Source organism: Acomys minous (genome assembly GCF_964271855.1).
Source record: "Acomys minous genome assembly, chromosome: 2".
NCBI lineage: Eukaryota > Metazoa > Chordata > Mammalia > Rodentia > Muridae > Acomys > Acomys minous.
The window spans coordinates 76,918,261-76,943,335 of NC_140484.1; the positions used below are offsets into that span (position 1 = coordinate 76,918,261).

Genomic DNA, 25,075 nt, shown 5'->3' on the forward strand with positions numbered 1-25,075 from the left:
TCGGTGGTCTCCAAGTGCGCATGCGCAGAGCGAACGGCGGTTTTAATTGGCCGGAGTCGGGAGCGCGCGGGATCTGTGTAGACTATCACGCGCCCAGGGTAATCTGGGTCCCCGTTCCTCTCCCCCGGGAGTCTTCCTGGGCCCCGTTGGGTCACCGTGACCACAGCCAGAGGCTGGCGACGGCTGCTCCTTACGTTCGACTTCCATCCCGATGGAAGAGCTTCCCGGGAAGCCCCTCAGCTGTGCGGAGAAGGAAAAGGTGCCCTGGTTGCGGGAAGGGGTGACCCCGAGCTTTAACCCGGCGTGCCTGGTTCCTGAATCCGAGGGAGGCAGCGTCCTCCGAGCCACCCGCCCGGAGAAGTCATTGAGACGAGCGCGCTGCTCTGGTAGTGGAGTTTAAAATGCAAATTAGGCAAACTTCTAGCGGCACTGCATAAATATTAGGTGTAGAACTTTAAATATAGATAAACCTAAAGCCCCCCGCCCCCGGCATCCTCTACCTCTCACACCTCATCTCTGCCCCTTCACGTAAATCTTTCAGCACTCTTGTACTTGACTTCCAAAAGTAATAGGTTTATATCGGAAAGGAATAGTTTCGTAATGGATGCTTTGGTTGGCCCTGCAACTTCCGCTTTTCTCCATGTTTAAGACCCGCGTTGGAAGAGGACGCCGGGAAGGGAAAAACATAAATAAGTATTACATATAATGAATAGGGGTGTGTGTGTGTGTGTGTGTGTGTGTGTGTGTGTGTGTGTGTGTGTGTGTTTAAATTAGTGTAGTAGTCTGTTTGGAAATACTCTCATTTCTTTCCAGCTCAATATATTACTCTCCTGTAAAACTTAAACGACTGCTTGCAGGTCCTTGTGCTTGCTGTGCAAAATAAGAGTTCACGTTGAGTTGTCCTCCGTCTTCCCTTCTAAAGATGATAAAGATCATTTACAAATAAACAAGACAACTCCCACTTACTGATAAGATTGAGGACAAGACAGCAATAGAGGCTAAGAGCGCAGACTCTGGACCAGTGTTTTCAACTTTCTTGATGCTGTGACCCTTTACCGTAAAAATTATTTTGTTGCTACTTCATAACTGAAATTTTGCTACTGTTAGGAATCGAAATGTAAATATTTGATGTGCAACCCCTCCATCGCGGTCACGACCCACAAGTTGAGAACCGCTTCTCCAGGCCTGTGGGGTTTAACGGAGTAGTTAGAAATGGCAGTGCCCTGAAGGAACTGCATATTTGTGTTCTTTAAAGGCATGGCCACTATTTAATAGAATCTACTTGTTAGGGTTATTGTGAGTACTAATTGAGTTAGTGGACATTAAAGTCACAGAAGTACATTATGAAAGTATCAGCCATTTTGATTACTGTGAAGCTGAGAGTGGATAGGAACTGAGGTGACCGAGTGCAAAAGTGCTGGCGTCCACAAAGCGGGGGCTGCGGAGTGACTAAGAAAAGTTTACATTGTTGGTAACTTTTATTGTGGCATCTTTGCTCCTTTCTTGTGTGTGGAGTTGTTTTTAAGAAAAGGTGTCATCCCAAATTAGTCTTGGACTTAGGTACCTAAGGATGCTGTAGACGCCTAACCTCCCTCCTCTTCCTCCCAAGCGCTAGGGTTACAGGTGCTCAGCAGCAGTGTTGGGGATCCCAGTGCATGGCAGATGAGCACTCTAGGAAGTGAGGTGCACCTCCAGCCCCATTTGTTTTGTTCTTGTTTTAAGGAATATACTGAGGATAGAAACCCCAAAATTGTCTGAAAGATGAATACCAGTTTAAAGATTCCTAAAGGGCAGGAAGACGAGGGTGGCTTTGCTACTGAGAGAATGGTTTTCAACCACAGAAGCCAAGGAGACAGAGAAGAGACTAGGAATTTGGCATAACCTAATTAACTTTATTTACAAAGGCTTGTGGTGATGCCTGCTGTGTGCCTAGCTGGGAACTCAGAGGTGACAGTCCCTACCTCTCACGGACTTTCATCTGTGTATTCTTCAAATATATGAACCCAGTCCACCATGGAGTTTTCCTACTAGTGCCTTGGATAACTACACATAATGCTATTTCCCTAAGATTAGTTCCTTCCTTCAGATCTATAAGCCTCAGGAATGACCACACTCCCTGTAGCACCTTCAGGAAGCTAGTGACTCGTATCACTCAGGTTAATCTAGTGGCTTGTCACCAAACCTTATCTGTGGTCTGGTCTGTCATCTGCATTCTTTACTACATGTAAACTGCCTCAGGCACCTTGTACCTCCAGCAGCAAGGATAACTGGCACTGTGTCACTGGGGGTGTGGGTAAGTTCCTGGGCCATTAAGAAGTAAAGAGCATTTATTGGTTCACTGACTATGCCAACAGCCCCTCCCTGCTTCTCAAAGGGATAGGAAGACACGGGCGAAAATGGACAACATAGTGTGTGGTGCAGTAAATCTTGAGAAGAGCACAGAGGAAGTGGAGAGCGTTTAAACTGGGTTTGAGAATGAGCCCAGAAGTCTACCCTAGGGACGTAATCCTGCAGACTGAGGCTTGAGGAGTCCATAGGAATTGGGAAAGGGATGAATTGGTCTAGGTGAGAGGAAACTCAGAGAAAAGTCCTAAGAGAGCTTGAGGCTTTGTAGAAACCTTTGGAGAAAAGGTGTGAATGGGGAACTGCCCTTCCCTGCACTGAGTCTTGCTGGGGGATGCTGCAGAGCACTGCATACTGAGCACCAGATGCACCCGCAGGCCTGCTAGGCACCGTATTACCTCTGATCCCACCTTCCCCCTGCTCAATTGTTAATGTTTTTCTTCCAGTTAAAGGAAAAGTTAGCTTTTTTGAAAAAGGAATACAACAGAACACTTGCTCGCCTTCAGGTGAGTGAATCATACTCAGTCAACAATCTAAGAGATGTTGTTTTGGTTGTGAAACAGGGCCTCACTATGCAGTCTATTGTGGATTTAACTCATAAACCTGGGGCCAGCAAGATGGCTCAGAGGGTAAAGTCACCTGGTGCCAAGCTTGACAAAACGAGCTCGGTGCCCAGGACTCACATGGTGTAAGGAAAGTTGTCTTCTGACCTCTTCTTAGGTGCTAAGACGTGGGGTATTCACGTGTGTGCACACACATACGTAAACGTAAGTAAACCCATAATCCTGCCTCAGCCTTCTGGGTGCTAGGATTACATTGTGCACCACTCCACCTAATGGGAAGAAAGGTTCTTGACAGTCATAAAGCTCTAAGGAAAATTGATTTCTTGGGCCACTTTTGTTTTCTCTAGCGTGCCAAAAGAGCTGAGAAGGCTAAGAACTCTAAGAAAGCAATAGAAGAAGATTGTGTGCCCCAGCAGGAAATCTCCTCACAGCTAAGCCACTCTGGTAAATTAGCCATTCACTTACACTTGCTTTGTGTTCATTCCTCAGTTGGCTGATGTTATTTTTTTCACAGCCCATAGTAAAGAAGCCGTAGACTTCTTAAATAACATAAAATTCACATTTTACAATTCAAAGACTACCCTATGCCTTCGGTTGGACTGCCTATCTAGTTGTTCTTTTTCTCTTCAAATTTTAGGAACTATATTCAATGTTTTAGAATTGATAAAAAATGGTTCTTTAACTTTTGGCTATTTTTATTTTTAAGCTGTGATGTTTTATGTAACATCTTACCATGTGGCCCTAAATGGCCTTACACTTACAATGATTCCCAGGGTGGCCGCATACTCAGTGGCAGTCTTTCCACCTCAGCTTTGTTCAGTGCTCGAATTGCCTAGGCCACCGTGCCAAGAGCCACTCTTTGACTGTAAAAATGCTGCATGAATGGCCGTATGTTTCTGTGTGGGTCTGCTTTTGATTCTCTCGTGACTCTGCCTGGAAGTGGACTTAATTGAATCTCATATATACGTACTTTCCCCCCTCAGAATCTGTAAGTAAAAGCTTTCCTTGTGACCCATTACAAAGCAACCGTCTTGATGAGGAAACTGGAGAAAACATCTCTGTGATATTTGATGTTGAACCTCAGTTCTTTAGCCATAAAAATGGCCAAGGAGAAGTGTTCTATACACAAAGAGCGGGTGACTTCCAAGAACAATTTTTGCACAGCACCAGCAGCCCTGACTGTAAGAAAAGGCAGAATACACTTCCAGGGAGAACAAAGAAGCTATGGGAGGAAACATCTGTTTCACAGGACAAAGAATATATCTGTGACATTAAATCTCTTATACTTCCTGGCAAGCAACAAAAGACACAAGAAGCAATCGATAGCAAAAGTCCTAGGTCCCCAGTAACCGAAAAGACTAACCTTTTAAGTCTGAAGTGTAAAATGCCTGACTCTCCAGCCCTTGCTACAGGAATTGACAGGGAGAGTATATTAATTCCACCATCTGGCAAGTCTGAAAGGGGTATTGATACACCTGTAAGAGGAAATAATGTCTCCACGGAAGCTGCAGTTCCTTCCTGCACTGTGTCAGACAGCAATCCTAGCCAGCACCTTGAACGTACACCTCCTAACAGTGACTCCAAAGTGCCCAGTTCTACCCAGGACCCAGCATCATCCACAAACCCGGGGGCACAAGGCGTGAAAATGGCTGCATTTACAGATGACCCAGGAGCCCATAAAGCTGAGAGTGCCGGTGGTCAGTGGCCGGGAAGTCCTAACTCAGAGGCAGGAAATTCATGTTCTACAAATGATGTCACTCACAGTAACTTGCCAGCAAATACTTCCCAAAACTTTAAATCTTTGGAATCTCATGGTAACATTGTTGATGATAGAAATGGGAATCTTCAGAAAGATGAAATTCTAGGTCCATCTAAGACCCTCAGCCCAGCAGCACTGTCTTCTCCCCTGACAGAAACTCAAGTGCATTCTTGTACGATGCTTGAGGGCCTTCTGTTTCCTGCAGAATACTATGTTAGGACAACCCGTCGGATGTCGGACTGTCAGAGGAAAATAGCTCTGGAAGCTGTAATTCAAAGTCATTTGGGTGTCAAAAGGAAAGGGTCTAAAAATAAAAATCAAGCAACTAAGAATGTAGTCCTCTCCGGTGAAGAAACTGACCACAGTGGAAGTAGTGTGTTGGACACATGCACAGCACAGTCAAGTTCAGGAAGTCCCTCTCAGGAACTTCTTTCATCAGCTGAGGTCAGCTCTCTCCCAGGGCCTGCTGGAGCTAACAGTCGATCTAGGAAGGTCACTACCCGGCCACCAGGTAGAGGACACAGAGGAAAACGAACATCAGTCTGTGCCTCCACACTGGATCGCTGTGAGCTGCTTTTCCCTCTTTGCACCACACTGGCTCTTAACAGGTCCAAGAGCAAATTCTCCAAGCATAAGGGTCAGAATGGAAGAGTGATTATTCATGGTAAGAGAGTGGAAGGTAAATCAGATTGTATTTGATGATGCTTGATGTGACAGCTAGTCACCACTGTGAACCTGGGCCTTGTAAATGCTGTCCAGCACTAACTTACTGAGTCACCACTGCCCTGTACAAGGTAGAACCTTTTATCTTCACCTTCATTTGAAGAAGGTGGGGTAGAGGGAGGGTACATTGACTTTAATTTAAATTGCAGAGCTAAGATGGAAACCTGGCAGTGTGGCACCAGAGTTTAGTTGTATTTTTGAAAAACTCACATAGCAAAGGAAATACATTGGGTGCTTACTCAAACTAATACCTGTTCAGACACAGCCATGGGAAGACTTAGCACAGGTGTTTCGACATAAAATAGAAAATGTGTTAGGTAAAACTATAGAAAAATAGGCCTGGAGAGATGGCTCAGAGGTTAAGAGCTCTGACTGTTCTTCCAGAGGCCCTGAGTTCAATTCCCAGCACCTACATGGTGGCTCACAACCGTCTACACTCTGTAATGCCCTCTTCTGTCTTGAGGGTGTACATGCAGGCAGAGCACTGTATACATAACAAATATGTCTTTAAAAACAAACAGAAAAACATTATGTTATAGAAAGTCCAAAAACTTTTATGGATAGCATAGCTGTGGTCTACAGAATATAAGATTTTGGAATAACAAACAATAATATAACAAGTTTTTTATTCCTTTTCTTAGTAGTTAATCATGACCTGATAAACAACAGAAAAATTGGATCCCTGGGGCTTTAGATAGGGAATGAGCAAAACAACAACAGAACAAAAAACAGAAAAGAAATCATCTGTTGTAGTTTTACTTTCTTTATATGTATGAATGTTGTGCCTGCCTGTATGCCTGTGTACCATGTGCATGCAGTTCCAGTGGTGGCCAGGAGAAGCATCAGGATCCACTGAGATTGGGGTACAGATGACTTGAGTTTCCATGTGGACATTTGAGTGCTCTTAACTGCTGAGCCACCTTTCTAGTAACTTGAGCTACATTTTAAAAACCTTTTTAAATCTATAATCAAGTTTAGTATTCATATGAGAATTTATATTAATAGAGATGTTTTGAAAACATTTATGATGATGATAAAACTAATCTGTAACAACAACAAAAAAAATGGGCCAAGGATTTGGTGCTGCTTTCTGTTTTTTGGTTTGTTTATGTTGAGGTTTTTGGTTTTTGTTTGTTTGTTTGAAGCATGGTCTTTCTATGTAGCTATTGGCTCTCCTGGCACTTGCTATGTGGATGTGGACCAGAGTGCTCTAAAACACATGAAAATCCCCTAGCTCTGCCTCCTGACTGATGGTACTAAGAGGTGTGCCTGCCTCTGCCTCTTTAATCTCAAATTCAAGGCTTGAGTCACCACACCCAGCCTAATGCTGCTTTCTTAAGAGGTCAGAGAAAGCACATGGTGTTTGTTTGTTTGTTTAAGTTGTCTATGTGTATGTGCATGTGGGTGTGTTCATATGATTGTAGTACCTGAAAGGACCAGAAAGATGACAGATCCCCTGGAGCTAGAGTTACAGATTTGCTCCATGTGCATTCTGGGAACAAAATTCTGGCCTTCTATAAGAACAGTACATGTTTTATCTTTCTTTTATTCCTTTGATTTATTTTATTTTCAACTGTATGCATATGTGTATGTCTTATGCATGTGAGTACAGGTGCCTGCCGAGGCCAGAGCTGTTGGAGCTGGAGTTATAGGTAGTTAGTTGTAAGCCAGTTGGTGCGAGTGCTGGGAACCAAACCTTTAGAATGGCAATAAACACCCGTAATCTCTGAGATACTGCGCCAGCCCCAAAGTACAAGTTCTTAACCACTCTCTCCAGTCCCAGGAACACAGTTTTAGTAAAAATTGTCAGATAATAAACAGTATCAGTCTTTGAGAATTAAAAACTTCCTAAACCTAGCGTGGTGGTACACACCTTTAATCCTAGCACATAAGAGGCAGGGGCAGATGGATTGCTGTGAGTTCGAAGCAAGTCCCAGACAGCCAAGGCTACACAGAGAAACCCTGTCTCGAAAAACAAAACAAAAAAACCTTTTTCTAGAGATGACATTCACATAACATACAATTAACTGTTTCTTGTTAAGTGAGCTTTCCATGCCATCTCTGCTTTCAAAACATTTCCCCACTCCACAGGGAAGCCTGCACCATTACATACCAAACATTTCTGCAGTCCACAGGGAAGCCTGCACCATCACATACCAAACATTTCCCCACTCCACAGGGAAGCCTGCACCATCACATACCAAACATTTCACCACTCCACAGGGAAGCCTGCACCATTACATACCAAACATTTCCGCAGTCCACAGGGAAGCCTGCACCATTGCGTACCAAACGTTGCCGCAGTCCACAGGGAAGCCTGCACCATCACGTGCCGGCTTCGTCCCCAGCCCATACACCGCTGTCAGTGCACCGCATGATAGCTGCGAGATAGGTAGCGGGCTGGACACCTGAGATAAATGGAATTGCGTGATGTATGTTTGACCTTTGCACTTTGCATGTTTGTTTTCACTTAGCATTGGGTGCATGCTGTAGACTGTATCCGTGCTTCATTGCTTTTTGTGGCTGAGCTGCTTGCTGGCCAACCAGTGTAGCGCCAGTGAGCTCCAGCCTCAGTGAGAGACCCTGTCCTAAAAAAATAAGGTACAGACCAATTGCAGATACCACCAAACATTGACCTCTGGTCTCCACATGCATATGAACATACTCATGTGAAAATAATAGCATTTAGTTATTTTGGAGTAATGATAAAGCTTTCATTGCATCATGAGAACAAAATCCTAATTTTCAGGCAACTTGTCTCTTCTCACTATCACAGACTTTGAATTACCTGATGAAGACTTTGGGCCTCTTAAGCTTGAAAAATTGAAGTCCTACTCAGAAAAAGTGATTGAGTCTCCTGACTCAAAAAACTATGGCAAGAGGCTTTCTAAAGAGGGAAATTGTGCTGCTGTGGGGGAACTGCAAATAGATCTGGAAATGGAGGACTTGGACGAGGAATTCACCGTTGCGCCAGGAAGAGCACACCATCCAGGGCCAACCCTGAAAAGGCAGCCCACAAGCAAGGGCCTGTCCTCATCCATGGTGCTTTTCACTCCCACAGACAGCGCTGCAGCTCTCGACAGCGGCAGGTCTGCTGCCTACCCGTGCTCACCTGCTTTCCCCTTCCTAGGCGTGACCCCTGGTTCTGGCTCCCAAGCAGCCAGTGAGAATGTATCTGCTGAGGCTGGACAGACTTGCTCTACATCCCAGCCTGCTTCTCACTTGGGAGACACAAGCGATCTTGCTAGTGTCAATAAACAATGCAACAGTTCAGCAAGCTCACCAAAACTGGATACCCACCTGCATGTGTCAGGTAGGCACGGACGACCTGCCTGTGACAGTGACTCTGGCCCCCAAGCAGCATCTCTACCCATTGAGCCATTCACTTTCAGAGAAAATCAGCTCTGTGGAAATGCGTGCCTCGAGTTGCATGAACATTCTGTTGAACAGGTACAATCGTTTCCTTTGTGACGTTTTCTCTGAAAGGTTGAAATGTCTTAGTGAATATGGACAGCATGACTTTCTTGCCACTGACCTCTCAGTATTTAAAGGTTTTTGCTATGTTTGTTTGAAGTAACTTCATTGTAAATGTTACATTATGCTCATTCTGGGAAAATTAAGGCTAATTAAATTATGTGTTAATTATGTTTGTTTTCACTTTATGTACCTTGATGTTTTGCCTACATGTATGTCTGTGTGAGGGTGTCAGAACTGGAGTGATAGATAGTGATGAGCTGTCATGTAGATGCTGGGAACTAAACCTGGGTCCTCTGGAAGAGTAGTCAGTGCTCCTAACCGCTGAGCTATCTCTCCAGCACCCTAAATTATGTATTTTAAAAACACAAGGAGGGTCCTGTTCTTTTTTTGCAGTTCAATAGTCTCATTTGCCTTTGTGCTGTTAGTAGAGGTAGCGGAGTTACCTTCACTGATGAGTGGATGGGAAAGGCGAGCGTCACATAAATAAGCTTTTGGTGTGACTTTTGTTTCCTCAGACTGAAGTCGCCGAGCCCCCTGCTTGTGACAGCTTGAACCCAGGCAACCTACAGTTGGTTTCAAAGTTAAAGGTCAGAAGAATGTCCTGTTATTGTGCACCTTGAATATTCCATATGAAACACTAAAGAGCTGATGAGAAGGTTGAAAAGAATTCTATCACAGAACTATTTAATTTTTTGTTTAGTATTATTAAATGTATTAAGAAACATAAAAAAGCAGATTTTAATTCATTTTCACAGTATTTAGTTATAGTTATATTTTGAGTTATCGTCCTGAAATGTATGCACCAACTTATTGCCAAGGACAACTTAGCTTTTTATTTTTTTAATAGAGTGGGTGAGAGTAAAACAGGAGACTTTCGTGCCTCTGCTACTAAATGATGTAATATTCTCCAAGAGTCACTTTCGATTTATAGGAAAATGGGTTGTGTGTGGTGGCACACATTTGCAGTATCAATGCTCAGGCGACAAGTAAACTATAAGTAGGAGGCCAGTCTAGGCTGCCTATTCGTTTCAAAGTCAGATTAGGCTATACAGTAAACTCAAGACAAGAAAAATCTCTATTGGATTTTGAAACAGTAAATATTTAATTACTACATCCAAAAAGGTCTCTAAACATTGCTGAGTGTTCTTGGAATGGAGGTGAGGGTTCGGAGTCTGCCCCCGGTGAAACCAGTGGTAGCAAGGAAAAATTTCAAAAAGGTATTAGCGCTGCTGCCACTACTGGCAGATTGGCCGCTGAGCTTTGAGTTCCTTTTCTGTAGGATGCACTTAGGAATAGTTCCTATGCTTTGTGTCAAAAGCTGTTCTTGGGTCAATTTTACTCACGTATCTATCTATTTATTTATTTATACTCTCATATATTACATCCTGACCATAGTTTCTCCTCCCCCCATTTCTCTCAGTGGTGTTCCCCCTCCCCACGTACTTCCCTTCTCCCCCAGATCCTCTCCTCTTCTGTTTCCCTTTAGAAAAGAGCAGGCCTCCCAGGGATATCAGCTGAACAAGGCATAACAAGTTGCAATAAGACTAGACACAAGCCGGGCGGTGGTGGCACACGCCTTTAATCCCAGCAGAGGCAGGCGGATCACTGTGAGTTCGAGGCCAGCCTGGTCTACAAAGTGAGTCCAGGACAGCCAGAGCTACACAGAGAAACCTTGTCTCAAAAAAACAAACAAACAAACAAAAAAGACTAGACAAAAACCCTCATAGCAGGGCTGGACAAGGCAGCCCAGTAGGAGGACAAGGGTTCCAAGAGCAGGCAAAAGAGTCATAGACAACTCCTGACTCCCAGAGTCCAACAAGAACACCAAGCTAACAGCCATTACATATGTGCAGAGGACAGAGTTCAGACACACAGGGTCTGTGATTGTCGCTTCAGTCTTTGCGAGTCCCGCGATGGGCCCTACTTTGTTCATTCTGTGGGCCATGTTCTTATGATGTCCTCTACTGGGGTCAATTTTAATGCCTTAGATTCAGGTGGAGATTATTTTGTTCATATTTTCACATTTGTATATTAAAGGTTACGATTTTTGTTTGTCAGTGTATATGCAGTTAAGTTTTTCCATTCTCCTATCTTTAAAAAAATTATTTTTCCAAGACAGGGTTTCTCTGTGTAGCTTTGGCTGTCCTAGACTCACTTTGTAGACCAGGTTGGCCTCCAACTCACAGAGATCTGCCTGCCTCTGCCTCCCAGAGTGCTGGGATTGCAGGCACATGCCACCACCCTGGCTCTTTCTTTTAAATTTAATTAATTAATTGGAGGCTCATATATACCAGACTGGCCTTATTTTCCCAATTTAGCTGACTGTGGCCTTGAACTTCTGATCCTTCTGCCTTCCAAGCGGTGGGTGAGCTGGGATTGCAGTATGTTCCATCATGCCTAGTTTCTTGGGTGCTGGGAATTGAACCCAGGGCTTTGTACATATAGAATATGTATTTTTGTTCATGTTTGTTTTCAAAAGCAACTAGTTCTTGATTATGCTGATTCTGTTTTTGAGGTAGGGTCTCAGTATATAATATAGCTCAGGCTGACCTTATTTATACTCAGCATCCTTTTGGCCACTTTTTTCTGGTATGGGATTATAGGCATGTACCACTTCACCTAGTTCATTCATTGTTTTTAGTTTGTTTTTGTTGTTTTAATCAACCTCTTGGGTTGTGTGCTATCTATTTTATTTTTTCTAATATTGTTTTTGCTATGCTTTGTGGGTTTGGACATAGTGCTCTCCTTATCCTAATCAAAAATGGCATATTGAGCTGAGTGGTGGTGGCAGCGGTGTCACATGCCTTTAATCCCAGCATGGGGGAGAGGGTGGCCAGAAGGCAGGTGGATCACTTGGGTTTGAGGCTACCCTGGTCTACAGAGTGAGTTCCAGGATAGCCAGGGCTACACAGAGAAACCCTGTCTTGAAAAACCACAAAGAAAAAAAGGCATATTTAAGTGGAACGTGGTGGTGCACACCTGTAATCCCAGCATTTGGAAGGACAGCTTGATCCACCTTTCAAGTTCTAGACCAGCCAAGGCTACACAGTGAGGCCCTGTCTTTTTTTATTTCTTAAAGCATATGGTACATGATTTCAACTTTATTCTCTTTCAACTCATGAGTTACTCACCAGGATCTTTATTTCCAAACAGGTCAGTTTTTGTGGGCTATCTTTTTGTGGCTAAATCAGAATGTATTACATTCTAGAATTACATAATCTAAAACATTTTATTTAGTTGTGGAATTAAGACATTTTTTACATCTATCCTGATATAAATCTGAAGATGGTTTGGGAGTTGTTGTTTTGTGTGTATGACATAAAATTTATTAAATTCTTACAACCTGCATAAAACTTTTATTTTGCTTAGCTGGTGTTTCTTCTCGTCCTGTAACTCATCACCTTTGGTACTCGCTCTTTTCACTAAGCAGAACTTTAACATAATTTATCCTTCCGAGTCAGAATCCTTCCAGTTCCTGTTCTGTGGATGTGAGTGCCGTGTGGTGGGAACGAGCTGGTGCTAAGGAGCCGTGTATCATAACTGCTTGTGAAGATGTAGTTTCTCTCTGGAGACCCTTGGACACTTTGCGGTGGGAAAAAGTTCATACTTGGCACTTCACAGAGGTATGTCCGAGCCTCAGGGCTGAAGGGTGGGTGGGTGTTGTTTGTGATGTGGATGGACAGCTTAGCAGAGATCTGCCTGCTCATTGCAGACTCACATCCCAGTGTTTATCACGAGACGGCTCAGACTTAGGTGTGCGTGGAGCTCTAGAGCCCTCCCTCTAGCGTCCAGCCCTGCCTTCATCATGCTTGCATGCGGGTGCAGTGCCACGGGACACTTGTCTCTGGGGAAGCGTGACTTGTGGGTGCAGTGCCATGGGGACATTGTCTCTGGGGAAGCGTGACTTGTGGGTGCAGTGCCACGGGGACATTGTCTCTGGGGAAGCGTGACTTGTGGGTGTAGTGCCACGGGGACATTGTCTCTGGGGAAGCGTGACTTATGGGTGCAGTGCCACGGGGACACTTGTCTCTGGGGAAGCGTGACTTGTGGGTGCAGTGCCATGGGGACACTTGTCTCTGGGGAAGCGTGATTTGTGGGTGCAGTGCCACGGGGACACTTGTCTCTGGGGAAGCGTGATTTGTGGGTGCAGTGCCACGGGGACATTGTCTCTGGGGAAGCGTGACTTGTGGGTGTAGTGCCACGGGGACATTGTCTCTGGGGAAGCGTGACTTATGGGTGCAGTGCCACGGGGACACTTGTCTCTGGGGAAGCGTGACTTGTGGGTGCAGTGCCATGGGGACACTTGTCTCTGGGGAAGCGTGATTTGTGGGTGCAGTGCCACGGGGACACTTGTCTCTGGGGAAGCGTGATTTGTGGGTGCAGTGCCACGGGGACACTTGTCTCTGGGGAAGCGTGATTTGTGGGTGCAGTGCCACGGGGACACTTGTCTCTGGGGAAGCGTGACTTGTGTCTGTTCTGATGTCTAAACTGCTAATAGGCATATTTCTTCTTCACCAAAACACTATTCTGTTTTCTATATATTATCTTTATTCATCTCCATATACCTCTAATGTGGTTACAGTCCTACTGTTAAAATTATTTATTATTAGTAGTATTCAGTTTGTGTGTGATATGTGAGTGTGGGTGTGTGCAGGCCATGGCATGTGGGGCGGGGGTCTGAAGACAGCTTTCAGGAATCATTCGCTCCTTCCAATATGGGCACCAGGGATTGAACTCAAAGTATTTTTACCTGCTGAAGCAATTTCCCAATTCCTATGTTTAAGATGCTTAAATCCATGTAAACATTCACGTGTTTCTACATAGTCTTCTCTTTGGAGAGAAGTGGGTATTGAGGAAGGTCTCCCCTGGCCCAGGTGGCCCTGAGTTCCCCCTGTGGTGAAGCTTACCTTAAACTCCTGACCCTCCCGCCTCTCCTGTCCAGTACTGGGATTGCAGGCACTCACCACCTGCCTGTATCTTCTTCCTGTGTATTTGTACTTTGTTCTTATTCGTCCTGTACACCAGCTTTGAGCACCATACTCTGTACAGAGGTGGCTGTAGCCGGGCTTTCGGCTACTTTACTGGGCTCTTTTTCCTACCTCCCTATACAACCCCCATCCCTTCCAGCTGCCTAACACTAGGTAGGAGAGAGCGGGCAGGAGGTGTGGATCTCTTTGGAGTACTTCCTGCTGAGGAGGAGCTTTGAGTTCCTTGGGCAAGTTTGATCTTCAGGATGTCTCCATCCAGCAGTCAGCAAAAGCAGCAGCAAAAGCAGCAGCAGGGGACCCGCAGCCCCCAGAGAATTCCACATGTGAACTATCTACAGCTGGCAGCATCGTGCCCCTGCCAGGGCACAAGCCCAGTCATAGTCAGCCGCTGGGGTCAGTCTGAAGCAGCACATATTCGGTACCTGGGATTAAAACAAAAACATAACATAATGGGTTTGGTTTTGGTTTGGTTTTTGGTTTTTCAAGACAGGGTCTCTCTGTGTAGCCTTGGCTGTCCTGAACTCGCTTTGTAGACCAGGCTGGCCTTGAGCTCACAGCGATCCACCTGCCTCTGCCTCCCGAGCTGGAATTAAAGGTGTGTGCCACCATGCCCAGCTTCATAGCCGGGTTTTTCAAGAAACCAAAATTCTCACTACAGGTGACCATGAATATCTATCTGCTCAGTGACTAATACAGTTTCCTTTCTTTTTTCCCCTATTCATGCTAAGCTCATGGTCTGTCATTGAACTTCATCTTTAGCCCCTAAATATAAACGAGTTTTTCTTTTTTTCTTCCCTTCTGCCCTCCTCCCTTCCTCTATGTGTATGTGTATATGTGTGTGTGCAGGTGGTACACTTATGTATTCTGGTTCAAGTGCATGTGTTTGTGGGGCTAGAGGTGCCTCACATGTCAATCTTCAGGAGCTGTCTGTCCATCTTGCTTTTTGAGACAGGATCTCCTATTAGCTTAGAACTTAGTAAGTAAGCCAAACTGAATGGCCATTGAGTTTTAGGAATCTACCTGTCTCTGCCTCCCCAAAGGTAGGATTACAAGTGCCTGCTGTCTCATCTGGCTTTTTACATAGGGTTCTAGGATCAGATTCAGGTGTGTGCTTGCAAGGCCACACTTGGCTTACTGAGCAGACTTCCCCGATTCACGACCCAGTTGTACTAAAGGTTTATCTGTAAGTGTGTGTGTGTGTGTGTGTGTGTGTGTGTGTGTGTGTGTTGGGGGAGAGTGTGTGCACAGAATGAAGGTGCCCACAGAAGAGCATTTTGCATCCCCTGGAGCTGGAGTTAGATGTAGGTGTGCGCTGCCTCTGGTGCTGGACCCAAACCCAGGTTCCCCATAAGAACAACAGTGACTGATAACTGCCGGGTCATCTCTCCAGCACCCCAGCTCTCCTCTTGAGGCAGGGTCTCACTGTGCTGTTCAGACTGGCCGCAGTCTCGGGAGCTCAGGCGAGTCTCCTGCTTGGGCTTCTCGTTGCCCGGGAGTCATTTTTAAATGGAGTGTAATGCTGTCTTCATCCATTGGCTAGAAATCACTAGGTCCGTTGTTAGAGGCATACATTGAATTAAATAAGCACGTACTTGCTTGGAGTGGTAGTATTTGCTTGAGTTAGATATATAGTCCTATATATTTGAGTTAAATATATAGTGCCTGAGGCCAGTACTTTAAGATTAGCCTTGACAACACAGGGAGACCCTACCTGAAAAACATTAAGATAAACACTAACCTAACTCTTAACACATACTGCTATTTAATTACTTGTTTGAGAGTTTTCTTAGTGTCTTATTATGTAGCCCAGGCTGTCCTTGAAATTGTGTGATCCCCCTACCTCAGCTTCCATAATACTGGACTTGCAGGTCCATACTATCACACCCTGCTCATTCAATTAGAATTGTAGCCTGTAAGGTTTTTCTGAGGGCCCAGGTGCAGTGTACATGCCTTTAATCCCTGCACTTGGGAAGCAGAGGCAGTGAGGTCAGCCTGGTGTGCATACTGAGCTCAGGTCAGCCAAGGGTGCATAAGTGAGGCCCTATCTTGACCAACAAAACCCTGAAGAGGAGTGTGAGGGCAAAAGATGTTTTCACCTTTAATTGTTTGAACAGTCCTGATAGCACGGAACCCTAGAGAACGTGGTTACCTGGCTCAGGCCTGTGATCCTAGCTACTCAGGAGGCTGAAGCAGGAAGAAATTCAGGGCCAACTGAGACAACTTAATATGTCCCTATTGCAAAAAAAAAAAGGAGGCTAGGAGTAACATAAAAATAGAATGTGATGATTTTTTTTTAAAATATTAATGAAGCCATAAATGACTGAATATAATTTTCTTTTATATAGATCCCAGTATTACAAATAGTTCCAGTGCCTGATGTTTACAATCTTATATGTGTAGCTTTGGGAAACTTGGAAATCAGAGAAATCAGGTAAGCAATGTCTAAGTACTCCATACGTGATCTCTCTCTTGCTCTCACACTCTGCCACCTTTGTTCTTTTCAGCTATATTGAGTGCACATTATGACCCACACTTAAGTCTTAAAGGCAGGGCATCTTAAAAGAATTTGAGTTTCCTGGCTAGAGAGATAGCTCAGTGTTTAAGGCTACTTGCTGCATTTGCAGAGGATCTGATTGCGTTCCCAGCACCTACATTAGGTGGCTCACAACTGCTTTCAACTCCTGTTCCAGGAGATGTGACACCCTCCCTCTTCTTGCCTCTCCAGGTACCTTCATATACATGGTACACATATATACACTCCAACACATAACCGTAAAATAAAATAAGTGAATCTTTTTTTAAAAACTTAATTTAGGGCAGTCATGTGACGTATAACCCAGCATTTGGGAAGCTGAAGCACAAAGATTAAGAGTTCAAGGTTACTGTCACCCTTAACTACATATGGAGCTCCAGACCTACTTGGAGAGTTGGCTCAGTGGCTAACCATGCTTACTGCCCTCAGAGAAGACTGAGATTTGGTTCCCAGCACCCACATGGAGCTCACAACCACCTGTGATCCTCTTCTGGTCTCTGTGGACTCATGTGTGTGTGTTGTGCAGATGAACTTATGCAGGTATGCACACAGACACATAAAGTTTAAAAATAAATCTCGGGGCTGGAAAAATAGCTTAGCAGTTTAGAATGCACACTGCTCTTACAGGAAGACCCAGGTTCAGTTTTCAGCACCCTTGTGAGGCAGCTTAACAACCACTTCTAACTCCAGCTTGAAGGGATCTGACATCGTCTTTTGGCCTCTGGCCACTGCATTCAGGTATACATCCCTACACAGGTACACAAATAAATGTTACTGAAAATATGCCAGGCCTGTTGGTGCACGCACGCCTTTAATCCCAGTACTTGGGAGGCAGAGGCAGGCAAATCACTGTGAGTTCAAGGCCAGCCTGGTCTAAAAAGCAAGTCCAGGATAGCCAAGGTTACACAGAGAAACCCTGTATTGGAAAAAAAGAAAAAAGAAAAATAAATTTTTGTTTTGTTTTGTTTTTCAAGACAGAGTCTCTCTGTGTAACCGTGGCTGTCCTGGACTCACTTTGTAGACCAGGCTGGCCTCGAACTCACAGGGATCCACCTGCCTCTGCCTCCCGAGTGCTGGGATTAAAGGCGTGCACCACCACGCCCGGCTTAAAAATAAATTTTTTTAATCAAAGAAGAATTTGTGTTTAGATTAGGCGTGGTGGTACACTGTCCTAAGGCTTGGGAAGCCAAGGGCAGATTGTGAGTTTTAGGCCAGCCTGGACTGCATGAGTTGCTGTTTCAAATATTTATAGAGGGAATCTAAATTTATCTCTAAAAGGAGATATATTGTTTTGTTTTTAATCTAGCTGAGCATCATAGCACAAGCTTTTAATCCCAGCACTTAGGTGATAGAGGTGAGCAAATCTCTGAGTTTGAGGCTAGCCTGATCTACTTAACAAGTTCAAAGCCTGCCAGGGCTACATAAAAATCTAGTTGCTGGAGAGATGGCTTAGCGGTTCAGAATGCAACACCCACATAACAAGCCAGCTGCCCTTCAGACACCTGTAGTTCAAGCCTCGAGAGCCTCGAGCTCTCTTCTGGCGTTCAGGCACTAGGACCCATGAATACACTGACACACAATAAAATACTCAAAAAACAAAACAAACAGAAAACATGTACAGACTGACATCATTGATTGAAATTGCCATTTAAAATTTATACTCAGTTCCATATGCTTGCTGCTTACTCCTGGCTTCTCATTTGTCTTGTGTTTGGTGTAGGGCGTTGCTGTGTTCCACTGGTGATGAAAGTGAAAAGCAAGTCCTTCTGAAATCTGGAAATATAAAAGCTGTGCTTGGCCTAACAAAGAGGAGACTAGTTAGTAGCATTGGGACCTTTTGCAATCAACAAGTACAAATCATGACATTTGCTGAAGACGGAGGGTAAGAAAAGGATTGGTTGGTCTTCACTGTTCTGTAAAAGAGGTATTTTATCTCAGGCTTCAGGGGGAATGGATGGCTAGGAGCCTGGTTTTCTATGGTACAGGCATAGTAGCAAGTATGGGCTTAGTGCCACATTTCAACCATGAGCAGGTTAAAGAGATGGAAGCCAAGGAAGCCAATGGAGTGCAGAGGCTCGGTAAATGTAGCTTGTTCTCTCCTCAGCTCTCTTTGAAATTGTTGTGTGTCTCTTCTTTTTGATTTTTTGAGACAGGGTTTCTCTGTATATCCCTGGCTGTCCTAGACTAACTTTGAAGCTCAGGCTGGCCTCAAACTCACAGCAATCCACCTGCCTCTGCCTCCCAAGTGCTGGGATTAAAGGTGTGTGCTGCCACACCCAGCTTGTTGTGTGTCTCTTAAATATTCAAAGTACCTGTTCCACATACTTGATGTCTGTCGTCTTGTTGACATCTAGGTGCTAGCTAACTGAAAAAGTACATTTCCAGTTCTAAGCTATCTCTCCTGCTCTAGAGCTGTGTGCTTGTTCAACAGGCGCTTCAGGTTCAGCACACGGAAACCTAAACTAAAACCTTTTTCTCCTGTTATCATGTCCTTGTTGCGCTTTATTTTCCCGGTTTGTTATATTTCAGTGCCAGGGATTGAGCCCTGGTCAATACTAAGCATATCCTCTACTGCTGAGCTACACCCTCAGCCTGTTGTACTTCAGTGTTTTTTGTCATTCCTAATAACAGCGGGCAAAGGTCTTATTTGTTATAATTAGTCTTGAACCAACATGGCAATCCAGGCAAGGGACAGTGATTCTTTAAACTAAAAAAATAACTGCCTGTGGTTGTACACACCTGTAATTCCAGAAGCTGGGAGGACTGGTGTGAGTGAAAGTCAGCCTGGGCTATGCAGTGAGTGCTGGGCCTGAACAGCAAGATGACCTGGCTCTGATCAAACAATAACTAGGAAAGGGTTGGTAGGCAAGTAGCGAAGACACATTTGTGAGGATGAGCCTACAGCATCACTAAACCTGCTGGTTCAGTCACGGGAGAGGAAGGGCACAATGGTGACAGTTTTCAGAGTTAATCACCTGATTGGAAGTTCAGTAGTTGAGGTAGGAATGGTAAAGAACAGATTTAAATAGTGTTAATGAGTTTAACATTGGCAAGGGTGAATTTCAGGTGACTGTAAAGTGTTTAAAAAGATGAGATAAAAACCATGTCCAATGTAGGAAATTTAGAATATAAGTCTTCTAGTTAACTGTTTTCTGAACTGGATATGGTAGCACATGCTTTTAATCCCAGCACTCAGGAGGCAGAAGCAGGTGCATCTTTGTGAGTTCAAAGCTAGCCTGGTCTAGGACAGTTGGGGCTATTACACAGATTCCCTGTCTTGAAAACCATTTTAAAAAAATTTTTTTTCTGGTATTCATTTAGTGTTTTATTGTTCATAATCCAGTAATGGGTAGGACTAATTGGAAACTGTTTTAGTTTGAAAGTGATTTTTCAGTACTGTTTTAAATACAGCAGTAAAGATGAACAGCTTTTGATGCCCCCTGATGAGACAATACTGACTTTCGCTGAAGTCCAAGGCATGCAGGATGCTCTGCTTGGGACTACCACTGTAAACAACATTTTGATCTGGTAAGCTTTCACTCTAGTCCTCTGTGTATGTGAATATGCTTCTGGTTTTGTAGGCTTGTGAGTGCTAGGTATGCTGGTATGGGCAGAGTGTGGTGGTGCGGCCTGTAATCCCAGAACACGGGAGGCTGAGTGGAGGAGGAGGAGGATGGATCACAGCTGGACACGTGAAAGAGAGACTGCAAACATGACTCATTTTCCCTTTTCCACTATTAAACGCTTTAGCCTTGTGTTACCAAGAAAATGAACCCAGATATGTGAAAAAAAACTATCTGAATAAACCGATAAACTGGATGCTTTTTATGGACTCTGGATGGGGTCCTCCCATAGACCAGCTTCGGGCTCAGAGAGAAGGGAAAGTCTTGTGGTTCTGAGGTAGGGAGAGTTGAGCTGGCAGGAACAGCTGGCCAAAGAGACCACCTGTTGGTGAACAGTTAGTTATAGTGAACTAATGGTTGAGGAGAGATTGAAGCACGGAGGAGAAAAGGAATATTGAGGCGCAGGCATAAATTGCAGTACAAACTAAAAGGTCTTCTAGCCCAGGAAAACTTTATTTTTCTTCTGTCTCTCTCTTGGGCCAACTCCAGTACTTTATTTGAAGTGAAGTTCATTTTATTTTATTTTTTTTTTTTGGTTTTTCAAGACAGGGTTTCTCTGTGTAGCCTTGCCTGTCCTGGACTCACTTTGTAGACCAGGCTGGCCTCGAACTCACAGCTATCCGCCTGCCTCTGCCTCCCGAGTGCTGGGATTAAAGGCATGTGCCACCATGCCCGGCCCCAATTTTTTCCATTACAGATTCCATCATGGTTTTTACATCTTTTACAATCAATAGAACGTTTAAACATCAACAATCTAACAAAGAAATACAAATGGTTCTGTATAAGCTACAATAAAGCATATAGCAAAACTCAATCAATGTCCAAGCATTGCTCAGCATGACTTGACTATGATTTCTTAAACAATACTCAGGAAAGTTTAATCATAAATTTCCCTGGGCTAAAGCCATTGTGTTTACATGATTGTCATAGCAGTATTGCTTGAAACCAAATGTCCTTAACACAGAAAAAACTTGACATACTTCCAGTCCCAAACTAACAGGTGTGCTATTCATCTTTACTGAAGCCTTGGCTAATTGCCAAGGGGTCCTCTGGTCTAAAATATCTATAAAGCATGACGTTCCAAGCCCACCTTGTATTACTTTCAAAGCATATTCTAAAGAAACAAGTTTTACTTTTATACAGCTAACGGTATCTAGCCAGGTACTGTTCTGTCAAGGTCCTAACTTTCTTTTCAAGTAGTTTCTGCTTGGCTGCTCACAATAGTCAGAGCCAAGATTCTCTCATTGTCTCAAGCCTTTGGCTTTCAACATTCTCTGTGGGAAAAGTTTTCCACTGTGAATATCATTAGGGCTCAAAGTCAAAGTGAAAAATAGAAAGGAAAGACTTTTAGGAGAAAAAGTAAATTTCAAAGTAGTTTTTAGGCAAAATTACACCTGACCATACATAATATTTAAAGGCAATAGTGATCAGCCAAAGAGCTTTGGAAGTTTGTCACGCAATGCCTCAACAGCTGTTCTGGATGTCTAGAGATCAGGCTGGGCTGTTGGAAGTCTTTGGAACTTTGCCAAGCAAAGCCTCTACAACTTGTCCTTATCTCTGTGACAGATTCCAGCTGTTCCATGGTAACTCACAACTGTCTGTAACTCACAGCCATACAGTGTTCTGCCTGCATATACACCTGCATGCCAGAAGAGGGCATCTGATCACATTATAGATGGTTGTGAGCCACCATGTGGTTGCTAGGAATTGAACTCAGGACCTCAGGAAGAGCAGTCAGTGCCCTTAACCTCTGAGCCATCTCTCCAGCCCCCTGCTTGTTTATTTTCTTTCAAGACTGCCTGGCTATTGAGCCTGGGTTTAACCTAGAGCTCACTATATAACCCATGCTAGTCTCAAATGTGTAATCCTCCTGCCTCTGTCTCACAAGTTCCATGATCACATGTATGTGTCACCACACTCAGCTAATGTTTATATATGGCATTTGTTTGCCTTTCCTAGTTATTTTCTCATCTGTTATATTTCTGAAGTGATTCATTTTATACTTAGTATTTGAATAGTTTGTGTGTGTGGATGTTGGTCAGAGGACAGCTTTTTGGGTGTTGTTTTGGAGGCAGGGTCTTTTTTTCTGTTGCTGCTTATATTCCAGCCTAGCTGGCCTGTGGGTTTCTGGCTGATTCTGCTATCTTTCCCTCCATCTCTTGTAGGAGTGATGAGACTGCAGATGCTTCCATTGTATCTGGCTTTTTCAGGGGTTCTGGGCATTGAACTCAGGTCATCGGGCTTGCCTACCAGTAGCCTTCACTTGCTGAGCCTTCCTTCAGGCCCTCACGTGGCTGGTTTTTTCTTTTCTATTACTTAAAATCTAGGGCCAGGTGTCATGGTACATGCCTAAATTTAATCCCAGCACTCGGGAGGCAGAGGCAGGCAGATCTCTGTGAGTTTGAGGCTAGCCTGGTCTACAGAGTGAGTCCAGTATAGCCAGGGCTACACAGAGAAACCCTAACTTGAAAAACAAACAAAAAAGATCCAAATATTTCATCTTGATTAAGCTATATCATATGAGTACTGTCTTTCAAACATTAAAAAGACAGTTCTCTTTGAAATACAGTGGTGAGTCCGATGTCTCAAGGTACCTAAAAACTAATAAGTAGATAAGATTTACAGTAAGTTCCTTTACAGTTCAGAGAAGTTTGAAATGATACAGATTTGGATAAGATGCTTCGGGGCTTAGGGAAAAGCTCTTAGTACAGAGCACGTACTAACTTTTTTAGCTGATACAGTGTTCTGGTAATTTGTACAGGAACACTCTTCTTAGTGTTTTTATATACAGTTTTTGCTCAGATAAACTTCTGCATCAGTTGGATGAATGGGCAGTTATAATCTGCTGTAGCATATAAAATGAGACATGGACAGTTCTACAGAATGAAAAGACAGGGATGGCTGTGAGCCAGTTGATAGAGAGAAGAGTGTAAATTGAGTTCCTCAGATGAGAGGAGCAGGGGATGATTCAGGGCTTAGGAAGCAGGTGTGGGTTGTCCAGCAGGGGGTGACATTGGAAGGGGTAACACAGTGAAATGTTTAGAGCCAGGGGAATACACGGTATGTTCAGGAGAGGGAACAGTTGGCAGTAATGGAGTATTGTAGCCCTTGATCCATAAGGTTATAAATGTTATTAATGATCAGCCAAGAGAAAGTTTTCCATCAATACAGTGAAATGATGGAACCGTTACCAGTGTCACAGACCCTCAGCGCAGATGAGGAGTGGTTCCAACAAATGCTTTGCTTCCTTCTTTATATTCCATTCTCTTTCTTTTCCCCATATTTTATCCTACCTAAGTCTTCTTGCTCATGCCATTATTTTGGACTAGCTCTGATATGAATAAATAGAATGCAGACAGAGCTGAAAATCTTTTTTTTTTATGTGTAATATGGTCACTCAGTGGGAACCATAAGCAGTAAGCATAACAAGAATGAACACCAGCTAGAGAAATGGCCCTTACATAGCCCGGCGTGGTGGCCCTTACACAGCCCGGCGTGGTGGCCCTTACACAGCCGGTGTGGTGGCCCTAACATAGCCCAGCATGGTGGCCCTTACACAGCCCGGCGTGGTGGCCCTTACACAGCCGGTGTGGTGGCCCTTACACAGCCCGGCGTGGTGGCCCTTACACAGCCCGGCGTGGTGGCCCTTACACAGCCGGTGTGGTGGCTCACAACTTTAATCCCAGCACTCAGGAGGCAGAGGCAGGCGAGCTCGGTGTGTTTGAGGTGAACCTGGTTTACAAAGTGAGTCCAGGACAGCTAGGGCTGTTACACAGTGAAACCTGCTCACGAAAAGCCAACCAACTAACCAAACAAACAAAAAAAGAAATGGCTCTTATGTAGCGGCCCACACACACCCTTACCCCTGGTCAGGCAGCTCACAGCTGCCTGTAGCTCCAGTTCCAAGGGATCTAGTGCTCTTTCTGGCCTCTACTGGCGCATGGCATGTGTGCCTACAGACAAGCAAGCATACGTGCATGTGTAAACAAAAAGATGCAAGGGGGTGGCAAATCATGATGGATTCATTCCAAGCACAGGAAGATTGTGGAAAATGGTGAATAATATGAAGAGATTGTCCATAGTGGTGTAGCAGAGTCCACCCGAGGCTAAACTGTCAAATTCAATTTTTGGCAAAGTTTTCTGTCATCACACTTTTTTAAAAAGACTTATTATATATACAATATTCTGCCTGTCTGCCAGAAGAGGGCACCAGATTTCATAGATGGTTATGAGCCACCATGTGCTTGTTGGGAATTGAACTCAGGACCTCTGGAAGAGCAGCCAGTGCTCTTAACCACTGAGCCATCTCTCTAGCCCTGTCACACTTTTAATAAGGGTGTATAACATGGTGGTGCGTGTCCTTAATATCAGTACTCAGGAGGTAGAGGCAAGTGGATCTCTTGTGAGTTTGAGGCCAGCTTGGTCTACATAAAGAGTTCTAGACTAGCTAGGGCCATTGAGTGAAACCTTATCTCAAAAAAGAAGTAGTGTAAAAAAATGTGGCTTAAACAAAAGTACAGTGCGGGCTAGAGAGATGGCTCAGTGGTTAAGAGCACTGCCTGTTCTTCCAAAGGACCCCGGTTCAATTCCCAGCACCCACAGGGCAGCTCACAACTGTCTATAACTCCAAGATCTGACACCCTCACACCAACACCCATAAATTAAATAAATAAAAAATATTAAAAAACAAACAAAGAAAAAAAAAAAAACAAAAGTACAGTGCTCTGTCTCTTAATGACTTCCTTTTGCTACCTCCCAAAATAGTTTGTAACAAATTACGAACATTATGTGTGAACCAGGCATGGTGTGGACCTGCTGTACCAGCACTGAGAGGCTGAGGCCAGAGGAATACACATTTGAGGCTTGCTTAGGCGAAATAGTGAGATTGTGTCTTAAAAAGAGGAAAAGTATACTACATGAAAACCATTTTACTGGAAGAATGTAACGTCCTCATTCATTTTCATGTCTAAGGAATTTAAAAACCGGCCAACTCCTGAAGAAGATGCACATCGATGACTCTTACCAAGCCTCAGTCTGTCACAGAGCCTATGCTGAGATGGTGAGTA

General features: G+C 44.2%; 1 protein-coding gene across 3 annotated transcripts in view; it reads left to right on the forward strand.

Moving 5' to 3' along the window:
* The first annotated feature begins 14 nt into the window (after positions 1-14).
* PALB2 (partner and localizer of BRCA2) overlaps positions 15-25,075 on the forward strand; it is a 28,868-nt gene continuing 3,807 nt past the window's right edge. The window contains exons 1-11 of one of the 3 annotated variants that reach the window (XM_084772352.1): positions 15-259; positions 2,790-2,849; positions 3,254-3,350; positions 3,890-5,329; positions 8,165-8,838; positions 9,381-9,452; positions 12,327-12,488; positions 16,199-16,284; positions 18,107-18,268; positions 19,798-19,914; positions 24,981-25,068. In XM_084772352.1, the coding sequence (XP_084628478.1) occupies positions 212-259; positions 2,790-2,849; positions 3,254-3,350; positions 3,890-5,329; positions 8,165-8,838; positions 9,381-9,452; positions 12,327-12,488; positions 16,199-16,284; positions 18,107-18,268; positions 19,798-19,914; positions 24,981-25,068 (3,006 nt within the window). In that variant the 5' untranslated portion in view covers positions 15-211. The remainder of the gene's footprint in view (positions 260-2,789; positions 2,850-3,253; positions 3,351-3,889; positions 5,330-8,164; positions 8,839-9,380; positions 9,453-12,326; positions 12,489-16,198; positions 16,285-18,106; positions 18,269-19,797; positions 19,915-24,980; positions 25,069-25,075) is intronic. The other 2 variants (XM_084772353.1, XM_084772354.1) reach the window with 2 other exon arrangements.